Consider the following 23,234-nt stretch of genomic DNA (forward strand, 5'->3'; position numbering starts at 1 on the left):
CAACAGAAGTTTTTACCACTATCATAGGTAAAGGAGATGCTTTATTTAAAAATACAGGTGACAGGGTTTAGCCTTAGAGTTAGGTTTGACAATCTTTGAGGGTAAAGTAATATTTGAATGGGTGACTATCTTTGTAACAGAAGATAAAGATGAATAGTACAAAAAATTAAAACTTGACTGAATTTTAGCCATCATTGTGAAACCCTAGATACATTGTTTGGCTGTTAGAAAACACTATGGTTAGCCAGAATACATATCCTTCGTAATTTAATAATTTGCTGAATAGATTGAATACAAGGATCATTACACACAGTTAAAGAAATGACAAACAGAGCATTGAGACTTTTGTTGACTGTGGCGTCATCTAGCGGTATATTGTATTTAAATTACAAACAAAAGTAGCCAATCAGACAACTAGCTACATTTGTGTCAGCTATCAGCCAATCAGAACGAAGCCCGCCAAAGCGTCGGTTACGCTTTAGCGTGGGTTATTCAAGTTCAAAGGGTAGATTAATTACTTGAGTTTTATAAACGTAGCAAAGTTTTACGAAATTAAAGGTAAGTCGACAATCATTTACATATAAAGGGGTGGTAGTTGCACATCTGAAAATGTTAATCCATTTAAGCTCCTTACATATTTAACCAAAATCTCGTCGATGCTGTCAAAATTCCTTTGCTTTGCTTGCAAAAGAAACAATGACAAGTGCCCGGTCACCGACCGGCGCATCGGTTTTATTAATTTAGTGTAGATTTGTTGGTCATAAATCGTAATTGTTTGTAGCATTGTGCCCTTTTAAGTAATAATTTACATCGAGGTATGTCACAAGACTGTAAATGATTCTTGGCGAGATCTATGTGGTAGATAGTTTTTTAGGTCAAGTAGGCCATATTAAAACATGAAGGCACGACCTTGAAATTAGGTCATGATATGACGCTGCCTGTGGCAAACGTTTCCCGGTGAGACATTTTAAGTAGCGTTTCCCAGCGCTGTCATGATATGGTAAACATTGCAAAACGGGATTCTATTAAACAAGAGAGTTGTGTAATTAAGGGACGATTTTGGATGAAAACTACAAGTTAAAACGAAAGTTGACGAATTGAATGGGAATGCGGAGATCAGAAGTACTATCCATTAGCTAATCAATTTATATCACATACCCTGTTAATACACTATATTTCGTCACATTCCAAAAGAGTTCTGATTGGCACATCAGTACAGCCAGTTAATATAGCTTGCCTGATTGTAAGTCACAGGCTTACTCTCTACGCTGTATAAGTGCTTGCAAATTACAGCAATTGTTTAAGTATTTATCTCGGAAGTCTCTCACTTCATGGCATAATACCTGTTAATGTTAAATATCAGAGAGCTTTGTAATGACGTAAAGGATATTGTCATTGGGCCAATGAGAGTAAAATGCAAAAAAAAAAAAGACTTGTTAATTCATGTTAAAATACAGTACTATAGTATGTCAATGTGTTAGTTTCTTGACTTTATTTTGTAATTATATTTACCCATGTGTTTTGATTATACACTGTAAATATGGCACCTGCATGACAGCTTTATAGTTTCAAATATCTTACATTATATATATTAATTTGAGATGTGATAATGAATGGGTGTGTGTGATTTCCTGCAAATTAACCTGAATATTTGGTCATGGTATACTAGAAATAATTAATTCGTTGACATTCAGGTGCACAATTGACAAAGTGTGGTACTGTTTTAAGTTATTACAGATAAGAAGCACTCAGAATGCCTGGAACTCCTGCAAGACCTGCAAAACAGGTATTCACACCGTGTATATTATGTAGGGCTTTGTTAACTTCTGCTTATCTTTTTCATGGAAAAGGTGTAATAACACAATTTAACTTGATTTGCATGCTTCATAAATTCTTGCTTATTTTATTTCACTTGTAGGCCTAATTTTTTGGGATACTAAATCTAGTGGTGTTAGCTACCTGCAATACAAGAACACACTTAAATTGGGGAAAAAACACAAAACATGCCCAGTCCACAAAAGAGTAGGTCACATGATGTGGGAGATGAAGTTTATGCAAAATGGCCAGGCAGTAATCTTTGGTTTCGGGCCAAGGTTCTGAACAATAAAGATGGGCGCTACACTGTAAGATATATGGAAGGAACTGAAGAAACTATCAGCCAAAAACACATCAGTGTAAGTAATTAAAGTGTGAGTTTGCAGAGTAGCTTCCACTCCTTACTGTTTGTTTTAGTTTTAATTTGAAGTCTTGTGTTGTCCCTAAAACATTACATTGAAGAGTGGTTGATCCTTCTCAGTGTCACATATTGTCAATACATAAAGTGTCATTTATATTATTTCATTCATGGTTTAATAAATCTGGGTGTTCAAACTTCCTTGAATTTGTATTACTAGCTACCTGTAGGCAATATGTGACACTTGTATAGGCCTTTTCTGTATGCCAAAATAAAATGTACAGAAAATGCCAGACTTGTCTGCAATGTAAACCTGCCTTTCAATCTTTCTACTAACAGTTTGCACTATTTACTCCCACTGTCAGGTGTTTTTAAGGTAATTTTCCTTCAAATTGACACTTTGCGTGACATTGGCAATCTTTCCTTACTTTGTGTGTGTGTGTGTGCGTTCAATAGCAGGAGAACCAGAAGAAGTCTAATTGATAGCTTTATCTCTTTAAAGAGAAATTACAAATTTGTGTGATAGTTTTAGTTGTATGGATTCTTTCAAATACTTTTTTTCACTAAGCATTTAATCATTATAAGGCTAAAAACTGTAAGATTTATAAAGTAGGAAACTTGGGAGAAAAGTGAAGTCTACCCTACCAAAGGTTAAACAGCTATCCTCTAATTTATAAAAGAATAGATGTGAACTGAAGGTTACTGGCTGAACTACTACTACAGTTTTTGCCCCCCAGCATGTAATATCTCTGACATGGTTTCCTTTGTGTGAAATCAATGCCTTTAGTAAAATTATCAACTAAGAACTTTGAGTAAAAAAAAGCAACCTGATATATGCAAAAACTGACCATGTTTTTTTCTCTGTCTCTCTCTAAATTTAGGCCATGTCAAACTTCACCAGAAGTTCTAGGTCACGGTCCAGATCTAGAAGTCGAGGCAGATCTCCGGGGCGCAAGTCCAAGGCAAGTCCTTCTCGCAAAGCCAAGCAAAGTCCATCCCCAGCCAGGAAACCTCGCAGTTCTTCAAAATCTCGCAGTTCTTCCAAGACTCGTGCTGCAGCCACACCTTCTACTCCTACAAGGCAATCTGCAAGGCTTGCAGAAAAGCAGGTATTAAATTCTGTGGTTGATGCTATTGATAGATTATTTATGCTAGAATTTTGTATTTTTAATTGATGTTCACAAGTAACTGAACTCATGCTAGCTGATTTGTTTGCTTTATGCCAACGTTTACAGTTATTTAGTCAAACTGATGACAAGCTGTTGAAAAAAAGGGTCATTATCAATGTTTAAAAAAAATGGTTAAATGCTACCATGAGTCCAGAAGGTAAATAATCAGTGTATATTACTGTGTGTTTGTGTTATGAAAATGGTCTAATGCCATGTTTTGCTGTGGAACTGTCGGAGGAGGATGCATTTTGTTTCCGTTAAATGGCAAGGTCGGTTTTTTATGCTGCGTCTGAGTGTATAGGACTTGCTGCTGCACTGCTGAGTTATTTAAACTCACTGCCTGAACGCTTGACAAGGTAGATTTTTCCAATTTTTTTTTTCTTCCTAATTTTTCATACTGTAGATTAACTAACACAGTTTTAAAGTTTGATATTAACCATTCATTTCTTTTGGATAAGAATTCATTATTTAAAGGCTTGTCAAGAGTATATGCTAATGCCTTTTTAACTTTTTTATAGTATGAACCTGAAAAGAAAGTTGAGGTTGCACGAAGATCTAGCCCTCCCAGGTCAAAATCAAGAGGAGAAGATGACCAGTCTCTCGCAGGTCCAGTTTTTTCACTGCTTGGAATACTGCTTTCACCAGTTATGCTTTACACTCTCAATCTCCTGTGTGCCAAGGTAAGATAAATATGATCTATTTTCGTTTAACACACTAGATTTTTAAAAGTGCTCTTGATGTTGTGTAGTTTTTAATTTTATGTGCTCACTTATTCTACAACAGACCAGTATTAATCTTTGCTTCACCCCATCTATAAGGATTCTTGCAAGTTGAGGATGCCAACGTTCCCCAAGAAGTTGTCGGACTATTTTGACTCCAAGGCAACTATGATTGTGCTGGCATGGTTCTTGTTCCAAGTTGTCTTGGCGGCCCTCCCAGTTGGCAGGGTCATATCCGGACTCCCAGTTAGAGGATCGCAAAAACTCAAGTACAGATGCAATGGTGGGTTTTCATACGATTGCTGATTTGTTTTAAGATGGCTGTTTAATGTTTTTTCGTGATTATCATGTTGTTTTAAAGATCCCCAATAATTTAAAATGTGAAGAAAAACTCTGAAAAATTCACGATTTTGACCAGTATATAGGTCATACAAGTTACTGTTAATTAATTATTCATTTTATTAATTTTTATCAAATTTATATGAAGGGGCATGAAGAAAATGCATTGACTTCTGGGCATCCATATTTGTGTTTTGGGCCAGTAAGTAATGCAAAGTAAAAATATTAAATAAAACCTTTCACTAACAGGAAGTTGCATTTCCAGGTTCCATAGCGCTGGTATTGAGTCTTGTAGCCATGGCTGTTGGCCATGCTTACTTCAAGGTGAACTTGGCTGTTGTTCACACTCTGTGGCTCCAGTTGATTTCTGCTGCCACAGTGTTGTCCCTTGTTCTCAGTGTGGCCCTGTACATCCAGGCCAGGAAGGCAAAACCAAGTGCTGTGGCGCCTGAAGCCACTGGTTAGTATGTCATGGCAGTTGGATTAATTATATTTAATCATTCTTAACAAGGTTTGGGTTCTGACAATTTGGGAACTGTTTGTTACCAAGACCTATCTATGATTTAAGTCTAATTTTATGTTAATATTGGATAAAAGTTGTGAAGTTTTTTGAAAGCAGGGTACTACTTGTACGTCATTGTTTGATAAAACAATGGTGTAATGCAAGACAGTAATAATTGACATACAGGACACCTGAACAATTGACTTGGCACATGAATATTTTTCATCAAAGCAAGATTTCTGTTTATTATTGAATACATTTTTTTAATTTATTTCAGGTAATATTTTGGTTGACTTCTGGGTGGGGCGCGAGTTGAACCCTCGTATAAGGACATTTGACTGGAAACTCTTTATGATACGTTTTGCATACCTCAGCTTGTTGGCTGTTGATGTGATCTTTTTGGTTGAGGCATACACTGGCAAATCAGGGATGTCAAACTACCCATTCCTTCTGGTAGCTGGTGTGCAGGTTTTGCACTGTGCTGTCCAAGTACTGAATGAGGTATATCAACTGAGTAATTGAAATTGTCATTCCAATGAGTTGTAGATTATTTTAAAACTAGAAAAGCACTCTGAGAGCGCAGACCTCCACCAAGGCAGCAATTTTTTATTATTATTGATCCGGATCACCACCAAAAACGAATCACTTCTAAGTTACCCATTTACCACTACCCTGAAAATTTCATCAAAATCGGTTCATAACTTTTTGAGCTATGTTGATGACAAACAAACAGACAGGGGTGAAAACATAACCTCCTTGGCGGTGGTAATTAGGGTTTTACAATATCAGTACTAAGTATCTCACATGTTACTGACCATGTTTAAAATATACCAGGTGCACACCTCATTGTGTTGGTACAGGTTCAGGGTATTCCATAAATCAGACATTAAACCTTTTAAGATAATCTTGTAAGGCATTGGCATTCAGATATAAAATTATATAACAAAATGCCCAGCTTTTGCTTTTAGTCAGTATTGTTAGATGTAAATAAAAAAGTAAAATAACTTTTCCGAGGACTGCCAAAGAGCATATCAACCTCATTTCAAGGTCAGTAATTGCATAACAGTGAAATAAGTGAACAAAAATTAAAATCTCTTGTTTTTAGGATATGTTTCTGACTATGCCTGACATAACCAAGATGGGGCTTGGATTCATGTTCATCTATGGATTCATGTTGGCAGGACCATTTGGTTCTTCCATCCAGGCACGATATCTATTAGAGCACCCTCAAACTCCACCATTGTGGGCACTTGCTAGTGTGGCTCTGCTAAACTGTAAGTAGCATTTACTTATGTATTATTATTTATTATTGTTATTTATTTATTTTATTTTAATCATTATTTTTTAACATAAAGCCATGACCTTTGTATTGTTGCCTTTTTTACTGTTAATGCAATAAATGGTAAACCTTATTTTCAAAATAACTGGTGGTCAGGAGTATTTAAAAGCTGTAAAATACAAGTCCAGTCTGATTAGCAGTGTTCTTGGAACTTTTTTTAATCACACATTGGCAGTTTAAGGTGTGACTTTGAACTCCCATGGGCCTGAAGCCCTGTGCCAGTTACATTTTTCTGAATGTCCACATTAACAGTATCACATAATTAGTAAATGCGGATGGTAATGTTGTTAAGCAAATTTATTTTTTTTAAAGTCGGATTTGCTTTTTTATGATTTATATATGTACACCTTTTTTATCAGTTCATTACATTTTGGTATTGGTTTCTTTTTTCCAGTGTTTGGTTTCATCCTTTATCAGTCAACAGTTTCACAGAATGCCAGATTCACAAGGAACCCCTATGACCCAACATTATCACGTAAGTATGCCCTGAACAAAGCATAAGTTTTCTAACTTGTGTTAGGAGTCAATCACTTTAGTGTTTTTAGCTAATTTTCTCATTCTCATACCAATGCAAAATACTTTGAATTCTTTTGTGCGTTTCCATTGCCTAGATATTGCTTTTCCTCTGAATATGGGCTATTCACTGATTTTAGCAAAGGTTACACAGCAAAGCTCACTTTTTCTTTATTAATTGTAAGGGAAAAACATTTTAGAAGAATAGCTGCACTGTCTTTAACTCCATTTTCTTTCTTATGCCATTTTTTTAACAACTCATTTCCAGACTTGGAGAGCATGCCGACCAGTGTCCCAGGGGAGCGGCTGCTTGTGTCAGGAATGTGGGGAATGTGCCGCCATCCTCTATACTTTGCAGAACTTGTTTTGATATATGCATGGTCACTGGCTTGTGGTAAGTTGCATAAAAATTAAACAGTCCATTATCCAGTTAAGGTATTTTGAAGATATTTTTGCCTGGTTTACCAATATGCAGTTAAAATGGATATAAATCATTGATGAGCTAATGTCTTTGTTAGTGGTGCTCTCTAATCAAACCTCCACTTCCATTTCTAACTGTTAAGTATAGTCCAGTATTGAAAGATGTTGCACTCATTATAGCACCTTATATTCCCAGCAATACTCATAAAAAAAATTGAATTAAATTCCATTCAGGTTTCTCCACTCCACTGGTCTACGTCTTCCCAGTTTTGATGACACTGCTGTGTATGGACAGTGTGTGCAAGGAAGAGGCCGAGGCCAGTAAGAAATATGGCTCTACATGGGACCGCTGTTGCCAGCGTGTGAAGTACAAGTTAATTCCATTTGTTTATTAACTGCTTCAAACAGACAGCAGAGAAGATTGGATCTGAATATGTACAATGTTATTCCAACCTTGTTAGATTGTAAATTATTTTCGAGACATTTGTTGCTTGAATTTATATGTTGTATGAAATTATGACAAAGAAACTGCCCTCGCCACAATGAATGACTATTTCTTTAAGACTTACATAATTTTAAATGTTGATTACCGAGAAAGTTTGTTCATCATTTCTTGAATGTCTTTTTTGTGCAAAAGACAATGATGAACTGTGAAAAGAATTTACTTGGGATTCAACAGTTTTAATATATTTCAGAAATAATAGACAACATTTCATAGCTAGAAAGTCAGTATTACTTTTTAACATATTTATTATTTATCTTTTAATGATAGAATTTAATATTTTATAAAGAGCTTTTTTGTTTGTTTGGCATATAATAAATGCAATTCTAACATGAAATTTGGAAACGACTTACTATTTACTATCAGCATTCTTTATTAATGTAAAACTTGTGTTAGATATGTGAATATTGATGTACATTTTAGGAGTTTGTTGTGTAGAACACCATGTAATGTAAGTTGATATCAGCCTGTTATATTTTCAATTTTACACAGATGGAAACTTTAAAATTGTTACTGTAAAAAAACAGAAGGAAAGGTGGTTGAAATCATACAATTGTTATGACCATATGGATTTTTTAACTGCACACTACTTCTAGTGCACAAATGTGTATTTGCTTGTTTGAAGTGCCCAGTAAATCAACATATTGCTTTATTACCGACTTGCTTTTTACACAGTTTACAGAGAAATTGTATTTCTTGGTGAACTCAGGGGTTTTATAAAATCAATTAAGAAATGTAAATAAGTGTGTTCTTTTGCCAGAAATAGCTGTACAGTTTGTATTTTTGCGTAAATAAAATTTTTCACTTTTTCCATGTTGTATTTTGTGTCACATAACCTAACACTGAAGACGGCAATTTTCTAGAAATGAAATATATGGTTAAAGATGACCAAAAGCCGTTTTAGTTAATGAATTTTATTTGCCTTGTCGCCCCGCCCCCCTTTATGCGTACAAGGAGGTTGAGCTCCCCGGATGGGGATTCGTGTAGTTCGATAATAATTGGTATTTGTCTCTAACGCACAGTAAACTTTAAATAAAACGTGAACTGGCTGTTACTGTGTGTGAAAGACCATTATCAACGAGCCTTGAGAGTTCAACCCCCCCTGAACTGGAACCTAATGGAATGTTGAAATTTCCTGGTGTACGTTTTGCTTTAAAAAATAGGCAGTTTAGGGTGTTTTTCACTAATATTCAGTATGTGACTGTGAAAGTGCGCTTTCGTGGTAGTGAGACAGGTGGTATATAACGTGTCGATTTGGACAGAAACGAAGTTTCTAAAATGGCCAGTCAAAAGTAATAAGACCTCTGACGCAATTCAAAAGCACGCAAGTTGCAGAAATGAGTTTGTTAGAAGTTTGCCACAGTTTCAGATCTTGTTTCCAATTACCATCATTAAGACTCGACAATTATCTTTATTTGCACTTTTTATCATTTCTGACAGCATAGGCCCGTTTCAATTTTCAAAAATTAGCATGTTCAACGATTACGCGTATAAGCTGTGCATGTGATGAAAACGAGGTTTACGTTTGGAGTATTAACCCAAATGAAACCAGATGTAAACCGAAGAACAAGTGGTAGTCAGTAACGTTTGTTCACAGAAAATTATAACGATGCATCTACGTGTGTATGCATTTGACAGACGTCTAGACGATACGTCGTACGATTGTTACCAGGTAAACATGCGGCAGGTCAAAGTTCATCCAACCTCGAACGATATCTTGGCTCGGTCATTGTATGATCATACCATCACATAGTGTCTATCTTACAGACAAACGGACCTGAAGAAGTGGAGAAGAAACCTGAAATGGAAAGAAAACCCAGCCCCGCCAGACCCGCTGTTGCTACACCAGTTGCCGACAAGCCAGTCGCCGACAAACCTGTTGCGGACTCGGAGTTTGGTGGACCTGTTGGAGCTTTCTTCTGTATTGTGCTTCTACCGGCAACTGTTTATGTCATCAATATTATGTGCACAGAGGTAATGTGAGCTGTTAACGTGTAATAATTTCATATATGTAATTGTTACTAGTGATAACAGAAAGCAGACGAAGTTCAGTGTCACAAATAATGATAAATAAGTAAAGATATATATGGACGTACACGGTAAGTGACTCCCCTTTTTTAACATATTAAAAAGTTCTCTGGCGTTATGTTGATAGATATTGGAATACAACGCTGTGGACTGTTAAGTTAGTCATCTTGATAATTATATATAAAATGTATATTAATTTGTTTCTGCATGCATGCAGTGGGAGGGGTCTTGCATTGTATGTCTCAACATTTACAGAAGATTTTACAAAACGAAAATATCAACCAGTTTTGCTTTTTGAAAAACTAAGAAAAACAATCTTTATTTCTGTAGAAATCCTGTACATTGGCAATACCATCAATCCCAAAGAAGTTGAGCAGTTACTTTGACTCCAAAGCAGTTATGATTGGACTTGGCTGGTTTGTGTTCCAAGTGGTTCTGGCTGTTCTTCCTGTTGGCAAAGTTGTATCTGGTCAACCTGTCAAAGGCCTACAGAGGCTTCAGTATAGATGCAATGGTAAGCTTTCTTTACAAGTTTATTTCTTCTTCAGTGTATAAAGGAAGCTAGCAACCATTTTATTAATTGTCATTCAAGTCTTCAAATATATTTGTTGCCTTGTCAAGGTTTGTAATATTTTAATAAAGTGCTTATTTGACTTGCCCACTTACAATTATTAAGTCAGTATATAAGTCAAACAAGTATTTTTTTTTTCAAGTTTTGGATTTCAATCACTGCAAAGCAAAATCAATTCATTTCACTTGCTGTTCACAAACCTTTCAATTGGGTGATTGCCATTGTTGTTTATAACCAACATTTTGACAAACAATCATGATACAAGTTTGAACTGCAAAGTACATTTAACCAACATTTTTACAATATTTATTTTTTTCCCCTAGGTTTCATAGCACTGATGGTCAGTTTGGTTGCCCTGGGAGTTGGTCAGGCTTACTTCAAGGTGGACCTGTCCACTGTCCACACTCTGTGGCTTCAGCTTATCACCACTGCCATTGTATTCAGTGTAGTTCTAAGCTTGGTCTTATACATCAGGGCTAGGAGTGCCAAACCCAATGCCCTGGCATTCGCAGCAAGTGGTAGGTTTTAAAAATTTATAATTACAATATCAGATTTAATATTGTACTCCATTACAATGGTGGATCAAGCAGGAAGGGGGTGGTGAACACAACATCCATGTGCCCCTTCTCTCCCCCCCCCCTCCCTTGAGGTATCCCCCTCTCCACCCCACAAAGACAACACAACAAACGGAATTATTAAAAATGAAGCAGTTTTTCCATCCCTGTGCCCTGCATAGATTAGTGAAATATTTTTATAGATGCCTATTGGCCCTGCTTTCTATAGCAAAATTCTATCCTTGTACCCCCCCCCCCCTTCTCTAGCAAAGTCCTGGATCCACCAGTGCATTATTATTTACAGATGTCTTTTTAAAACTTCCAATTAAATACTGACCAAAATATTTTAAAGTTCAAATGAATATCGAGTCAAAATATTAAGATAAAATAATGCAAAGATAGGGATAACAAGCACAATGTAAGGATGCCATTTTATACTGCATACATGCCATTGTATTCAGACGAAGAAAGAACGATAGGTAGCGTGAATTAAAAACAAGGCAGCAAAGCTGTCAAATGTACAGACAAAAAACAGAAAAAAAAGATGCAAAAGAGGTCATTTTGTCAATTTTGATGCAACAATAAATAATGCTTATAATAGCAGTCAGTCAACACTGATTTTTCATTATGCACAACAGGTAACATGGTCAATAACAGGAGCACATCCAGAAATATTTTTGACAGTATTCTAAAGTATCTTTATTGATCCATCTTCCATTTTGATGGTCTTCCAAAAGAAAAAAATAGATACACATCAATATAAAAAATCTAACTGTCTTCCAGGAGACCCAGAAGATGGTCTCAATCCACCCCTTCAATAAGATTATAGTTTCATGACCATGAGAGTTAAAATTCACATGATGAAAGTCCCAATATAAGAAAAATGATGACAGTGCATAAAATAATATTACTAGTGTTTAAAGACATGAATACCAATACAACTGCTTACGTGGAAATACAGAAATTGTGCAGAGCCTCAGGTGGATGGGAAAGTCACATCTTAAAAATGCCAGTGTTGGAGAAGAAATTAAAAAGAAAACAACAAAAATATAATCTAATGAAGCTGCTATTCAGTGCTTCCTTATTATGGACACTGTTATCTAGCAGAGAGCTTAACCTTTGGGAGTTTACAGGGAAATATCAACAAGTGTGATTTATGAAATCTCATTTAATGGCCACTTAATCAGGCAAATGAGTTTATAGCACTAAACTTAGCCTAGTGAATACCCAAGGGGGATTTACAGACTGACCACACAAATTTGTCCCATAAGACACAGCTTAAGAAAAGCACAAAACAATAATGCACAAAAATAGGAGACTGCCAATTCTGATGCAATAGTACATTATGTTTAACTGCACAGTCAATATCAAATCTTAATTATGCAGAACAGGTAACAACGACGAAAGTAAAAGCATAAGGCTTCAGGTCCATCAAAGTTCAAATTTACATTTAGAAAGAGCCAGAATGAGAAAAATGAAAATTTCACACAAAATTGCATAAATTCAATAATAAATGATAACCCAATTGAGCTGGCTTTCTAATTTGAACTGCATGCCAATCCTAAAAATCATACTCTTAAGTTAAACATAATAATAAGTAACACAGTTTTCTTTCCATAATGTTTGCAGAAGCAGTACAAAAATATTTTTGTCAATTTTGATGTAACATTACAAAATAATTTATAGAATAATGATCACCAATTTTTTATTATTGACTATGAATAGCAAGGACATGTAGAAAATTTGATTACCATTCGGCTTCATGTCCATGGGAGTTCTGAGTCCCACAATGAATATGCCAAAAAGATAATAATGAATATTTCACTAAAATGTATAAATTCCAGAAAAAGAAGCCAATTAGACTGCTTTTCCAACTTTTTTTGAAAGATTGAGTCGTAAGTAACATGATTTTCCCATAATGGTCATCATGGCAGCAACACCAAAAATTATGTTTTCTTCTATTTTGATGCAACATTACATAATGTTTAACAGCATAATGACCATCAATTTTTAATAATAAAATATTAGTATCATGGATATTCAGAAAATGCGACTAGCAAAGGTCTTCAAGCCCGTGGAGGTTCTAAGTCACACCTTGAAAATGCCAATAAATGAATAATTAAATTTTCACAAAAAACTGTTTAATTGCCAGAAAAATTTACCAAACAGACTGCATTGCCTACTGAAGCTATATTTTAGTCCCATGTTTCTTTCCTGTAAGTTTGAGAACAGTGAGTGATATGATTTTCCTTAAATGATCATCATGGGAACAGTGCCCAAAATAGGGGTTTCTTCAAATTTTGATGCAATATTACATAATGTTTAACAGCATAATGACCATCAATTTTTAATAATAAAATATTAGTATCATGGATATTCAGAAAATGTGACCAGCAAAGGTCTTCCGGACCATGGAACTTCAAAGTCACATCTTGAAAATGCCAAAATGTAAACAAGACAGCACTTTTCTGAAATGGGTTTATTTCCATTTTTAACACTTTTTTTAACATAAAACAAAATTAACAATTAACTGCCATTTTTATATGACCAACTAATAAAATTGATGAGATGGGGAAAATATCAATAGAACAGTGTTAAATGTCCAATTTCCTCCATCTAAGATTCTGAACATAGTGGATGATTGAATATGACAAATTGCAATGATATGTGTTTATTTCCAGTTTTGACACTTCATTACACAATACATGATAACAAATTTACCATCATTTTTACATAATCAACTGACAATGTTGTAAAGATGCAGGAAATGTCAAACAAACACTTTTATGTATCTTATTAGTTCAATAATGAGACTATTAACATGCCTAAGAATTGAATCTGAGGAAATGTGAAAAAAAAGCATAACTTCTAAAATAATGGACCGATTATGCTGATTTTCATACTCAACCTATGTTTTAGTAAGATTGACCACTCTTGTGAGTAAAATGACAATTTGCCTATCTGTTTTTCTTATATTGTATTATCAGTGTTGTATATATGCTAAAAAAATGAAAAAACAGCATAACTTCCATAAAAGTGGCTCTATCATGCTGTTTTTCAAACTTGACCTGCGTATTATGAATATTCATCAGTTCTGTAAGTTTCAAGCCAAAAGGTAAAATGGTATTTCACATATCGTATTATCGGTGCTGCATATATGCTGAGAAAAGTGAAATAAAGATGCAAATAAGTGAAAAATTAAATTTTCACAAAAAACTGTTAAATTGCCAGAAAATTTTACCAAACAGACTGCGTTGCCTATTGAAGCTGTATGTTAGACCCATGTTTCTTTCCTGTAAGTTTGAGAACAGTAAGTGTCATGATTTCCCTTAAATGGTCATCATAGGAGCAGTGCACAAAATAGGGGTTTCTTCAAATTTTGATGCAACATTACATAATGTTTAACAGCATAATGACAATCAAATGTTATTAATAAAATATTAGTAACATAGACATTCAGAAAATGTGACAAGCAAAAGTCTTCAGTATCATGGAACTTTAAAGTCACACCTTGAAAATGCCAATATGTGAAAAATTAAATTTTCACAAAAAACTGTTTAACTGCCAAAAAAAAAAAAAAAAAAAAAAAAATACCAAACAGACTGCATTGCCTACTGAAGCTGTATTTTAGTCCCATGTTTCTTTCCTGTAAGTTTGAGAACAGTAAGTGACATGATTTTCCTTAAATGGTCATCATGGAAGCAGTGCCCAAAATAGGGGTTTCTTCAAATTTTGATGCAATATTACATAATGTTTAACAGCTTAATGACCATCAATTTTTAATTATAAAATATTTGTATCACAGATATTCAGAAAATGTGACTAGCAAAGGTCTTCAGGCCCATGGAACTTCAAAGTCACACCTTGAAAATGCCAAAATGCAAACAAGACAGCACTGTTCTGAAATGGGTTTATTTCCATTTTTAACACTTTTTTAACATAAAACAAAATAAACATTTTACTGCCATTTTTATATGACCAATTAAGAAAATTGATGAGATGGGAAAAGCATCAATAGAACAGTGTTAAATGTCCAATTTCCTCCATTCTGAGATTCTGAACATAGTGGATGATTGAATCTGACAAACTGCAATGATATGAGTTTATTTCCATTTTTGACACTTTATTACACAATACATGATAACAAGTTTACCATGTTTTTTACATAATCAACTAACAATGTTGTAAAGATACAGGAAATATCAAACAAACACTTTTAGGCATCTTATTAGTTAAATAATGAGACTGTTAACATGCCTTATAATTGAATCTGAGGAAATGTGAAAAAACAGTATAACTTCTAAAATAATGGCCCGATTATGCTGATTTTTGAACTCAACCTGCGTCTTAGTAAGATTGACCACTCCTGTGAGTATAATTACAATTGGCCAATCCGTTTTTCTTATATTGTGTTATCAGTGTTGCATTTATATTGAAAATAGTGAAAAAACAGCATAAATTCCCTAAAAGTGACCCAATCATGCTGATTTTCGAACTTGACTTGCGTATTATGAATATTCATCAGTTCTGTAAGTTTCAAGTCAAAAGGTAAAATGGTTTTCCACTTATCGTGTTATCGGTGCTGCATATATGCTGAAAAAAGTGAAAAAACACTAAAATTCCCTAAAAGTGACCCGATCATGCTGATTTTCGAACTTGACCTGCGTATTATGAATATTCATCAGTTCTGTAAGTTTCAAGTCAAAAGGTAAAATGGTTTTCCACTTATCGTGTTATCGGTGCTGCATATATGCTGAAAAAAGTGAAAAAACAGCATAAATTCCCTAAAAGTGACCTGATCATGCTGATTTTCAAACTTGATCTGCGTATTATGCATATTCATCAGTTCTGTAAGTTTCAAGTCAAAAGGTAAAATGGTTTTCCACTTATCGTGTTATCGGTGCTGCATATATGCTGAAAAAAGTGAAAAAACAGCATAAATTCCCTAAAAGTGACCCGATCATGCTGATTTTCGAACTTGACCTGCGTATTATGAATATTCATCAGTTCTGCAAGTTTCAAGTCAAAAGGTAAAATGGTTTTCCACTTATCGTGTTATCGGTAAAAGTGCACGGCGACGACGGCGACGACAGCGACGGCGACGACAGACGCAGATGGTGGCTATATGTACAGACACATCTGTGTCTGTACATAAAAAACACATGACACATACGTGTATAGAAAATGTGCAGGGGGATATACACACACTGGACAAAAGAAGTGTCACCCCTACTGAGCCAAAACTATGGGGGAGATAAATGACTGTGGAATGATATGCTCCTGGTATCATTTTATTAACATCAAATTTCACAAAAAATCACAAAATGAGAAGAAAATATACATTCTACCAAAATATGCAATTTCAAGTCCAAAATTAGTACTTAGTGGCATAGCCACGTGACCTAATAATAGGTGCCAGTCTACGAAGCAAGGATTTGTATAATTGTCTGATGCGTTCAGGGCTTATGCTGGCCCAAGCATGAAACACTGAATATAACAGAGTTTCTCTGCTTGTTAGACGGGCATTTGTCCAAAGTTTTGACATGTCATTCCACACATTCTCTATTATGTTTGCATCTGAACTCTGGGCAAGCCACATCACCCTGCGAATGTCCTGTTGGTCAAACCAATCATCAACTGCTCTGGTCCTGTGACAAGGAACATTGTCATCCTGGTGAAAAAATGGATAATTCCTGTCACCGAGCATGTTAGTAATAGATGGTACCAGGCCTGACTCCAAAACATCGATATATTTCTAGTGATTCATGTTTTCATCAACCACTATCAATTCGCCCACGCCATGGATGCTGATGCAGCCCCACACCATGATGAATATGCTGCTCCGGGTTCGAAATTTAAGTACATGTGGTTTAAATGCTTTACCAGCAGTTCGCCAGCATTGTACCCGTCTGTCATCAGAGGTCAGACCAAAGCGACACTCATCAGAAAAAAAATATATAGGACCAATTGTCATGGACTGTCCAGTTCCAGATCCTGTTGGCCCTAGTTCACTCCACGTTGCCTGTTTTGTAACGATATAAGAGGTTTCAGTCTTGCTACCCTGCTGTACACTCTATGAGCATGTAACCGACGCCTAGCAATTTTCACAGACACATTCTTATGTGTGAAATTGTTCCACTGTGTTGTCAACTGACAAGCAGTGTCGAACTTTGACAACCTGGACATCAAAATCAGTCATCGGTCTTCACGGCCAGTAGTTTTTCTTGGACGACCCATCAGAGACAATTTGTCTCTTGATCCAGTGTTTCTATACCGAGACCAGACCCTCTGCACGGTTCTGACTAAACAATTCAATTGTATCGATATACTGATATTGCTTATATTCCGCCTCCTCAGGTTAATAACTTGCACCTATAACCGTTAGATAATAACCTGTATTTTGCCATATTGGAGGAAGACAGGAATAACATTTGCTGTACATGTCCAAGACCAACAATACAATTCCATGGTATAGCAGTTTTATACTCATTAGTCACATTATAAGTAAACCAGGCATTATAAGTACCCAAGATCTGCCTACTTTTTTTGGTCTGAGTTAGGGGGTGACACTTCTTTTGTCCAGTGTGTGTACATGCACTGCATCAAAATCCTTTCATTTCAGGCAATGCCATATGTGATTTCTGGATGGGGCGGGAGTTGAACCCACGCATAGGGAGCTTTGACTGGAAATTCTTCTGTGAGCTGCGCCCTGGGCTGATTGGCTGGGTGGCCATAAACATGTGTTTCCTGGCAGAAGCTTATGGTAGTAAATCTGGATGGCCAAACTACCCACTTATCATGGTGTGTGGCTTCCAGCTTCTGTATGTTGCTGATGCACTCTGGAGTGAGGTAAGGTTGCACACAACTTTTTTTTTTTTTTTTTTTTTTTTTACATCTACATTTATTTTTTAACAGTCTGCATAATTTGCACTCTGGAAAGTTGCATTTGAATTATGTCTTTTTTTAGACAGGAAACAGAACAGAGAATTGGCTCTGCTCACATTTATAGGCAACCAAATATCAAAATAACAATTGGATCTCTATCAACTTATCATCTGATGAATTAAGAATGATTGCTATTCCAAAGTTGTCTTGTCCGAATATACCTTGTGTTAACTTCAGTTTATTCCAATCCAGAATTGTCCTGTCTGAACACACCTCTAGTGTTATATATGTTAACTGTAATTTCAGGAAGCTATTCTCACCACCATGGACATTATCCATGAAGGCTTTGGGTTCATGCTTTGCTTTGGTGACTTGGCATGGGTGCCCTTCCTGTACAGTCTTCAGCCACGATTCCTACTGGAGCACCCACAGTCACTGCCATGGTGGGCTTTGTCTGCTGTAGCACTGCTCAACAGTAGGTCATCTGTGTTGTTACACAGTGGTTTATGTGATTGTAATACACTAGTCATCATGAAGAAATTTTCTGTGACATATTTGATGAATCTTGGTGGCTATTCACTACCACAGCATCCATCCAATTGCATTTAGTATGTTGCCACTTTTAAGCAATTTTCATGTGATGTTGGAATAATTTATATTGTCGCTGTAAACACTCAAAAATGAAAGCGTATCGTTGAAAATCATGTGGGCAAAATTTGGGCACAAAATACTCCATGAAAACACTTTGATTGTTAATTCAGTATTGTTTGCTTAAACCTAAATATCAGCTTCATCTTGATATGTGCACGTTCAAAGTAAAATGTTTCAACTGAATATCAGTTTTTTTTTTCAATATTAAGTAGAGCGAAATTCTCAACAGTTAAAGTTTTATACCATTTCAAACATGGATTTAGAAACTGTGATAAGTTGAGCAATCTTTTCAGTGATTGGTTTCTTAATCTTCCGTGGATCCAACTCTCAGAAGAACATGTTCAGGAAAAATCCTTATGATCCTGCATTAGCTCGTAAGTAAAATCTATGTTCTGGAAATGTGTTATGAACAATGTCTAATAATTGAGTTGCAGTAATCACTAAAATCATAATGGAAAATGATATGATTTTGAAATTGGATTGGTAAGCATTTTGAAGCGCACAACACAGGCTGAAAGCAAGTTTTGTTTTTGCATGCACTCTTTATAAATTTGATGAAATACTTTTATCTTGCGAAAATAAAAGAGATGTTTTAGAATGCACAGAATATATCAGAAGACAATGAAAAGCAAAGGATTCTTTTCAGTCTGAGGAAAAGTGCAATGTTTATAAACAGCATGAAATACTGACAAAAGAGTTTTGTTTTATTCCACATAGATCTGGAGAGTATGCCGACCAATGTGCCAGGCAAGAGACTGTTGGTGTCAGGATGGTGGGGGCTGTGTCGACATCCTAACTACCTTGGGGACCTGATTATGGGTCTGGCCTGGTCTCTGCCTTGTGGTAAGTTAAAAATAGCATTTCTAAGCCCTCCGTTGCATTGTGTTAAGGGATTATACCTCATAAACAGTTTCAAGTATTAATTTCAACTTATAATTTTAAAAAGTTTACTTTTAATTTCTTGTAATATTTTTAACACATTCCTGACATGTTTACTTAAAGAGTTTGTGACAGAAATTGATTTGTAATTTATATATCTTATACATTAACTGAATTAAATATAATATTATTTTTTTATTGTTTTAATAAGCTTTTTGTCAGACTTTTTGTTTCAACAACAGCCAAGTTTTTAATGCATTAGCATAAGATTAATAAGATAATACGCAATATCAAAAGGTCGGAATGTAAGTTTGTCATATACATTTACGTTTCTTAATTTCAGGATTTTCCTCTCTGTTACCATACTTCTATCCCATTTATTTCTTCATCTTGCTGGTGCACAGAGCGATGCGTGATGATGCCATGTGCAGGAAAAAATATGGCGCTCACTGGGACCATTACTGTGAACGCGTCAAATATGTTATCATACCATATGTTTACTAAAACAAAAATTTGGATCTGAATATGCTGTAAAAAGGAAGCGACAGTGGAGCATAATCCTACAGAGATAAATTTTAAGTTTCAGAAATGATAATAATATATATTAAGTGTGACATCATTTTTAATTCTTTTAATTTGAATTAATTATTATTATTATTTTTCCTCAATGTAAGGTGGACATAAAGAAATAAGCTGTGCACATCCCATTAGTATTTGAATTTAAAATGCGATGCCCGTACAGTGCATGTATACTGCCCGTAATACCCTTTTCGTATGGCATCTGGGCGGAGGTAGACGGTGGCCGTGTGAAATCGCACAAAATCGTACGGATTTCAGGCCATCTAATGTAGACGTACTGGGCGGTGCCCATGTAAATGTAATCTAGGCTTTAAAGAGACACTTCATAAGATTTTAGACCAAAATCACTTAGACAATTTTCAGTGTTTCCACATTTTTGCAGTAGTTACCAACTATCGTTAGCATCAAATTTTTAAAATTATAACATAAGAACATAGTATTCCACACCTTGTCCTAGAACAGTAGATGTATGTCTGTTGTTTTTATGTACAGACACAGATGTGTCTGTACATATTGCCATCACCTGCGTCTGTCGTCGCCGTCGCCGTCGCCGATCATGTCGCCGTCGCCGTGCACTTTCAGCGTTAACACCATAAGTGGAAGACAGTTTTACTTTTTGGTTTTATATTAACAGAGCTGACTAATATTCATAAAACGCAGGTCAAGTTCGAAAATCAGCATGATCGGGCCATTATTGAAGAATTTATGCTGTTTTTTCACTTTTTAGCATATATGCAACACTGTTAACACATTTCAAGGAAAACCGATAGGCCTGTTGTCATGAAACTCACAGGAATAATCAATCTTACTAAAACACAGATCAAGTTCGAAAATCGGCATGATCGGGCCACTATTTTAGTAGTTATGCTGTTTTTTCACTTTTCAGCATATATGCAACACTGTTAACACATTTCAAGGAAAACCGATAGACCTGTTGTCATGAAACTCACAGGAGTAATCAGTCTTACTAAAATGCAGGTCAAGTTCGAAAATCAGCATAATCGGGCCATTATTTTATAAGTTATGCTGTTTTTTCACATTTCCTCAGATTCAATTCTTAGGCATGTTAACAGTCTCATTATTTAACTAATAAGATTCGTAAAAGTGTTTGTTTGACATTTCCTGCATCTTTACAACATTGTTAGTTGATTATGTAAAAATGATGGTAAACTTGTCATCATGTATTGTAAAATAGAGTTTCAAAAATGGAAAAAAAACTCATATCATTGCAGTTTGTCAGATTCATTCATTCACTATGTTCAGAAACTCAGAATGGAGGAAATTGGACATTAAACACTGTTCTATTGATATTTTTCCCATCTCATCAATTTTCTAAGTTGATCATATAAAAATGGCAGTAAATTGTTAATTTTGTTATATGTTAAAAAATTGTTAAAAATGAAAAAAAAACATTTCAGGACAGTGCTGTCTTGTCTACATTTTGGCATTTTGAAGGTATGACTTTGAAGTTCCTTGGGTCTGAAGACCTTTGCTAGGCACATTTTCTGAATATCCATGATACTAATATTTTATTATTAAAAATTGATGGTTATTATCCTGTTAAACATTATGTAATATTGCATCAAAATTTGAAGAAACCCCTATTTTTGGCACTGCTCCCATGATGACCATTTAAGGAAAACCTGTCATTACTGTTCTCAAACTTACAGGATAGAAACATGGGACATGAATAAAGCTTCAGTGGCCAATGCAGTCTGTTTGGTAAATTTTTCTGGCAGTTAAACTGTTTTTTTTTTTTTTTTTTTTTTTTTTTTTTTTTTTTTTTTTTTTTTTTTTTTTGTGAAAATTTAATTTTTATCTATTGGCATTTTCAAGGTGTGACTTAAGAACCTCCACAAGCTTGAAGACCCATGCTAATCATATTTTCTGAAAATCCATGATACAGATCTTTAATATTAAAAACTGAGGGTCATTCTGCTGTTAAGCATTATGTAATATTGCATTAAAATAGGAGAAAACACAATTTGGGGTGCTGCTGCCATGATGACCATTATGGGAAAACCATGTTACTTATGATTGTCAAACTTTCAAAAAAGAAACTAAAGACTAAATTCAGCCTGAGTTGGAAAAGCAGTCTAATTGGCTTCTTTTTCTGGAAGTTATACATTTTAGTAAAATATTCACTTTTATCATGTTGGCATATTTATTGTGGGACTCGAAGCTCCCATGGCCATAAAGCCAAATGGTAATCAAATTTTCTACATGCCCATGCTATTTATAGTCAATAATCAAAAATTGGTGATAATTATTCTGTAATTTATTATGTAATGTTACATCAAAATTGACAAAAATCTTTTTGCACTGCTACTGCAAACATTATGAAAAGAGACTGTATTACTTATTATTATTTTCAACTTACAAGTATGATTTGTAGGATTGGCATGCAGTTCAAATAAGAAAGCCAGCTCAAATGGGTTATCATTTATTATTGAATTTAAGCAGTTTTATGTGAAATTTTCATTTTTCTCATTCTGGCATTTTCAAAGTGTGAACTTAAACTTCCATGGGCCTGAAGCCTTACGCTTGTTACACATTTCACTTACATTGGTATTACCTGTTGAGCATAATTAAAATTTGATGTTGAATTTGCAGTTAAGCATAATGTACTTTTGCATCAGAATTGACAGTAGCCTATTTTGTGCATTGTTATTGTCTGCTTTTTGTCTGTACATTTGACAGCTTTGCTGCCTTGTTTTTTTTAAGTTGTTGTATTTGTTATTTGTCTTGATAACTAATATACTTACAGAATGAAGACAGTGATATTCAAACAGCATTAGGAAAATAACATGGAGAGTGACCTCCAAGTTACTTAAAGATTACAAGCATGTAGCCACCAATTTCAAACAGGGGTTCTTTTTCTCAAAAAAAAAAAAAAAAGCAAAAAGTGAACTTTTTTACCCTCCCCCCCTCCCCCGATGACTCAACTTCAGTAAAAAAAAACACTGCCTACAGTCTTCAATAACATTCTTCAAAGTTGTTCATAAGTCTAATCATTCAAAACTCGAACACAAGTACAGTATAAGTGTATGTATGTGACTACAGATCATCAAAGTTTCAACATGAAATACATAGCTGAAATGCAGTCAACAATTTCTGTATTCCGCACACAAAATAGTTAATATATTTGAAAGTTAGTAACTGAAACGTTAGGAACATGGGGACACTCTGTATAGTATATTTTTCACTTTATGAGAAATAAGACGTTTTTGTGTAGACTATTTATATTTCATAAGTTTGATTAATCTTCAAGAATTATATACCAATTTTATTGTACATTTTGTGTACCATTAAAACTTTGCTTTGTAAATATGTGCTATATCATTTTTTTAAACTTCCAATAAACAGTTTAAGTGTAGTAACTTTTTTGAAAAGCATACTGTTACCAATCGT

General features: G+C 34.9%; 2 protein-coding genes across 2 annotated transcripts; both read left to right on the plus strand.

The window, feature by feature from the left end:
* The first annotated feature begins 411 nt into the window (after positions 1–411).
* LOC106169637 (delta(14)-sterol reductase TM7SF2) lies at positions 412–8,489 on the plus strand. Its single transcript, XM_087006664.1, has 11 exons — positions 412–558; positions 1,919–2,174; positions 3,055–3,282; positions 3,861–4,022; positions 4,161–4,344; positions 4,666–4,860; positions 5,180–5,403; positions 6,008–6,176; positions 6,636–6,716; positions 7,023–7,148; positions 7,409–8,489. The coding sequence occupies exons 2-11, from the start codon at positions 2,004–2,006 to the stop codon at positions 7,567–7,569; spliced, it is 1,701 nt and encodes a 566-aa protein (XP_086862790.1). The 5' UTR covers positions 412–558; positions 1,919–2,003; the 3' UTR covers positions 7,570–8,489.
* A 731-nt stretch (positions 8,490–9,220) lies between these two features.
* On the plus strand, positions 9,221–21,576 carry LOC106157959 (delta(14)-sterol reductase TM7SF2). The gene is made up of 9 exons (XM_087006665.1): positions 9,221–9,348; positions 9,444–9,650; positions 10,035–10,218; positions 10,599–10,793; positions 17,452–17,678; positions 18,021–18,189; positions 18,659–18,739; positions 19,083–19,208; positions 19,588–21,576. Exons 1-9 carry the CDS (start codon positions 9,286–9,288, stop codon positions 19,746–19,748), a joined length of 1,413 nt encoding a protein of 470 aa, XP_086862791.1. The 5' UTR covers positions 9,221–9,285; the 3' UTR covers positions 19,749–21,576.
* Positions 21,577–23,234: the final 1,658 nt, after the last annotated feature.

The sequence above is a fragment of the Lingula anatina genome, chromosome 2, assembly GCF_051362555.1.
Source record: "Lingula anatina isolate TDL-2025a chromosome 2, LinAna3.0, whole genome shotgun sequence".
Lineage (NCBI taxonomy): Eukaryota > Metazoa > Brachiopoda > Lingulata > Lingulida > Lingulidae > Lingula > Lingula anatina.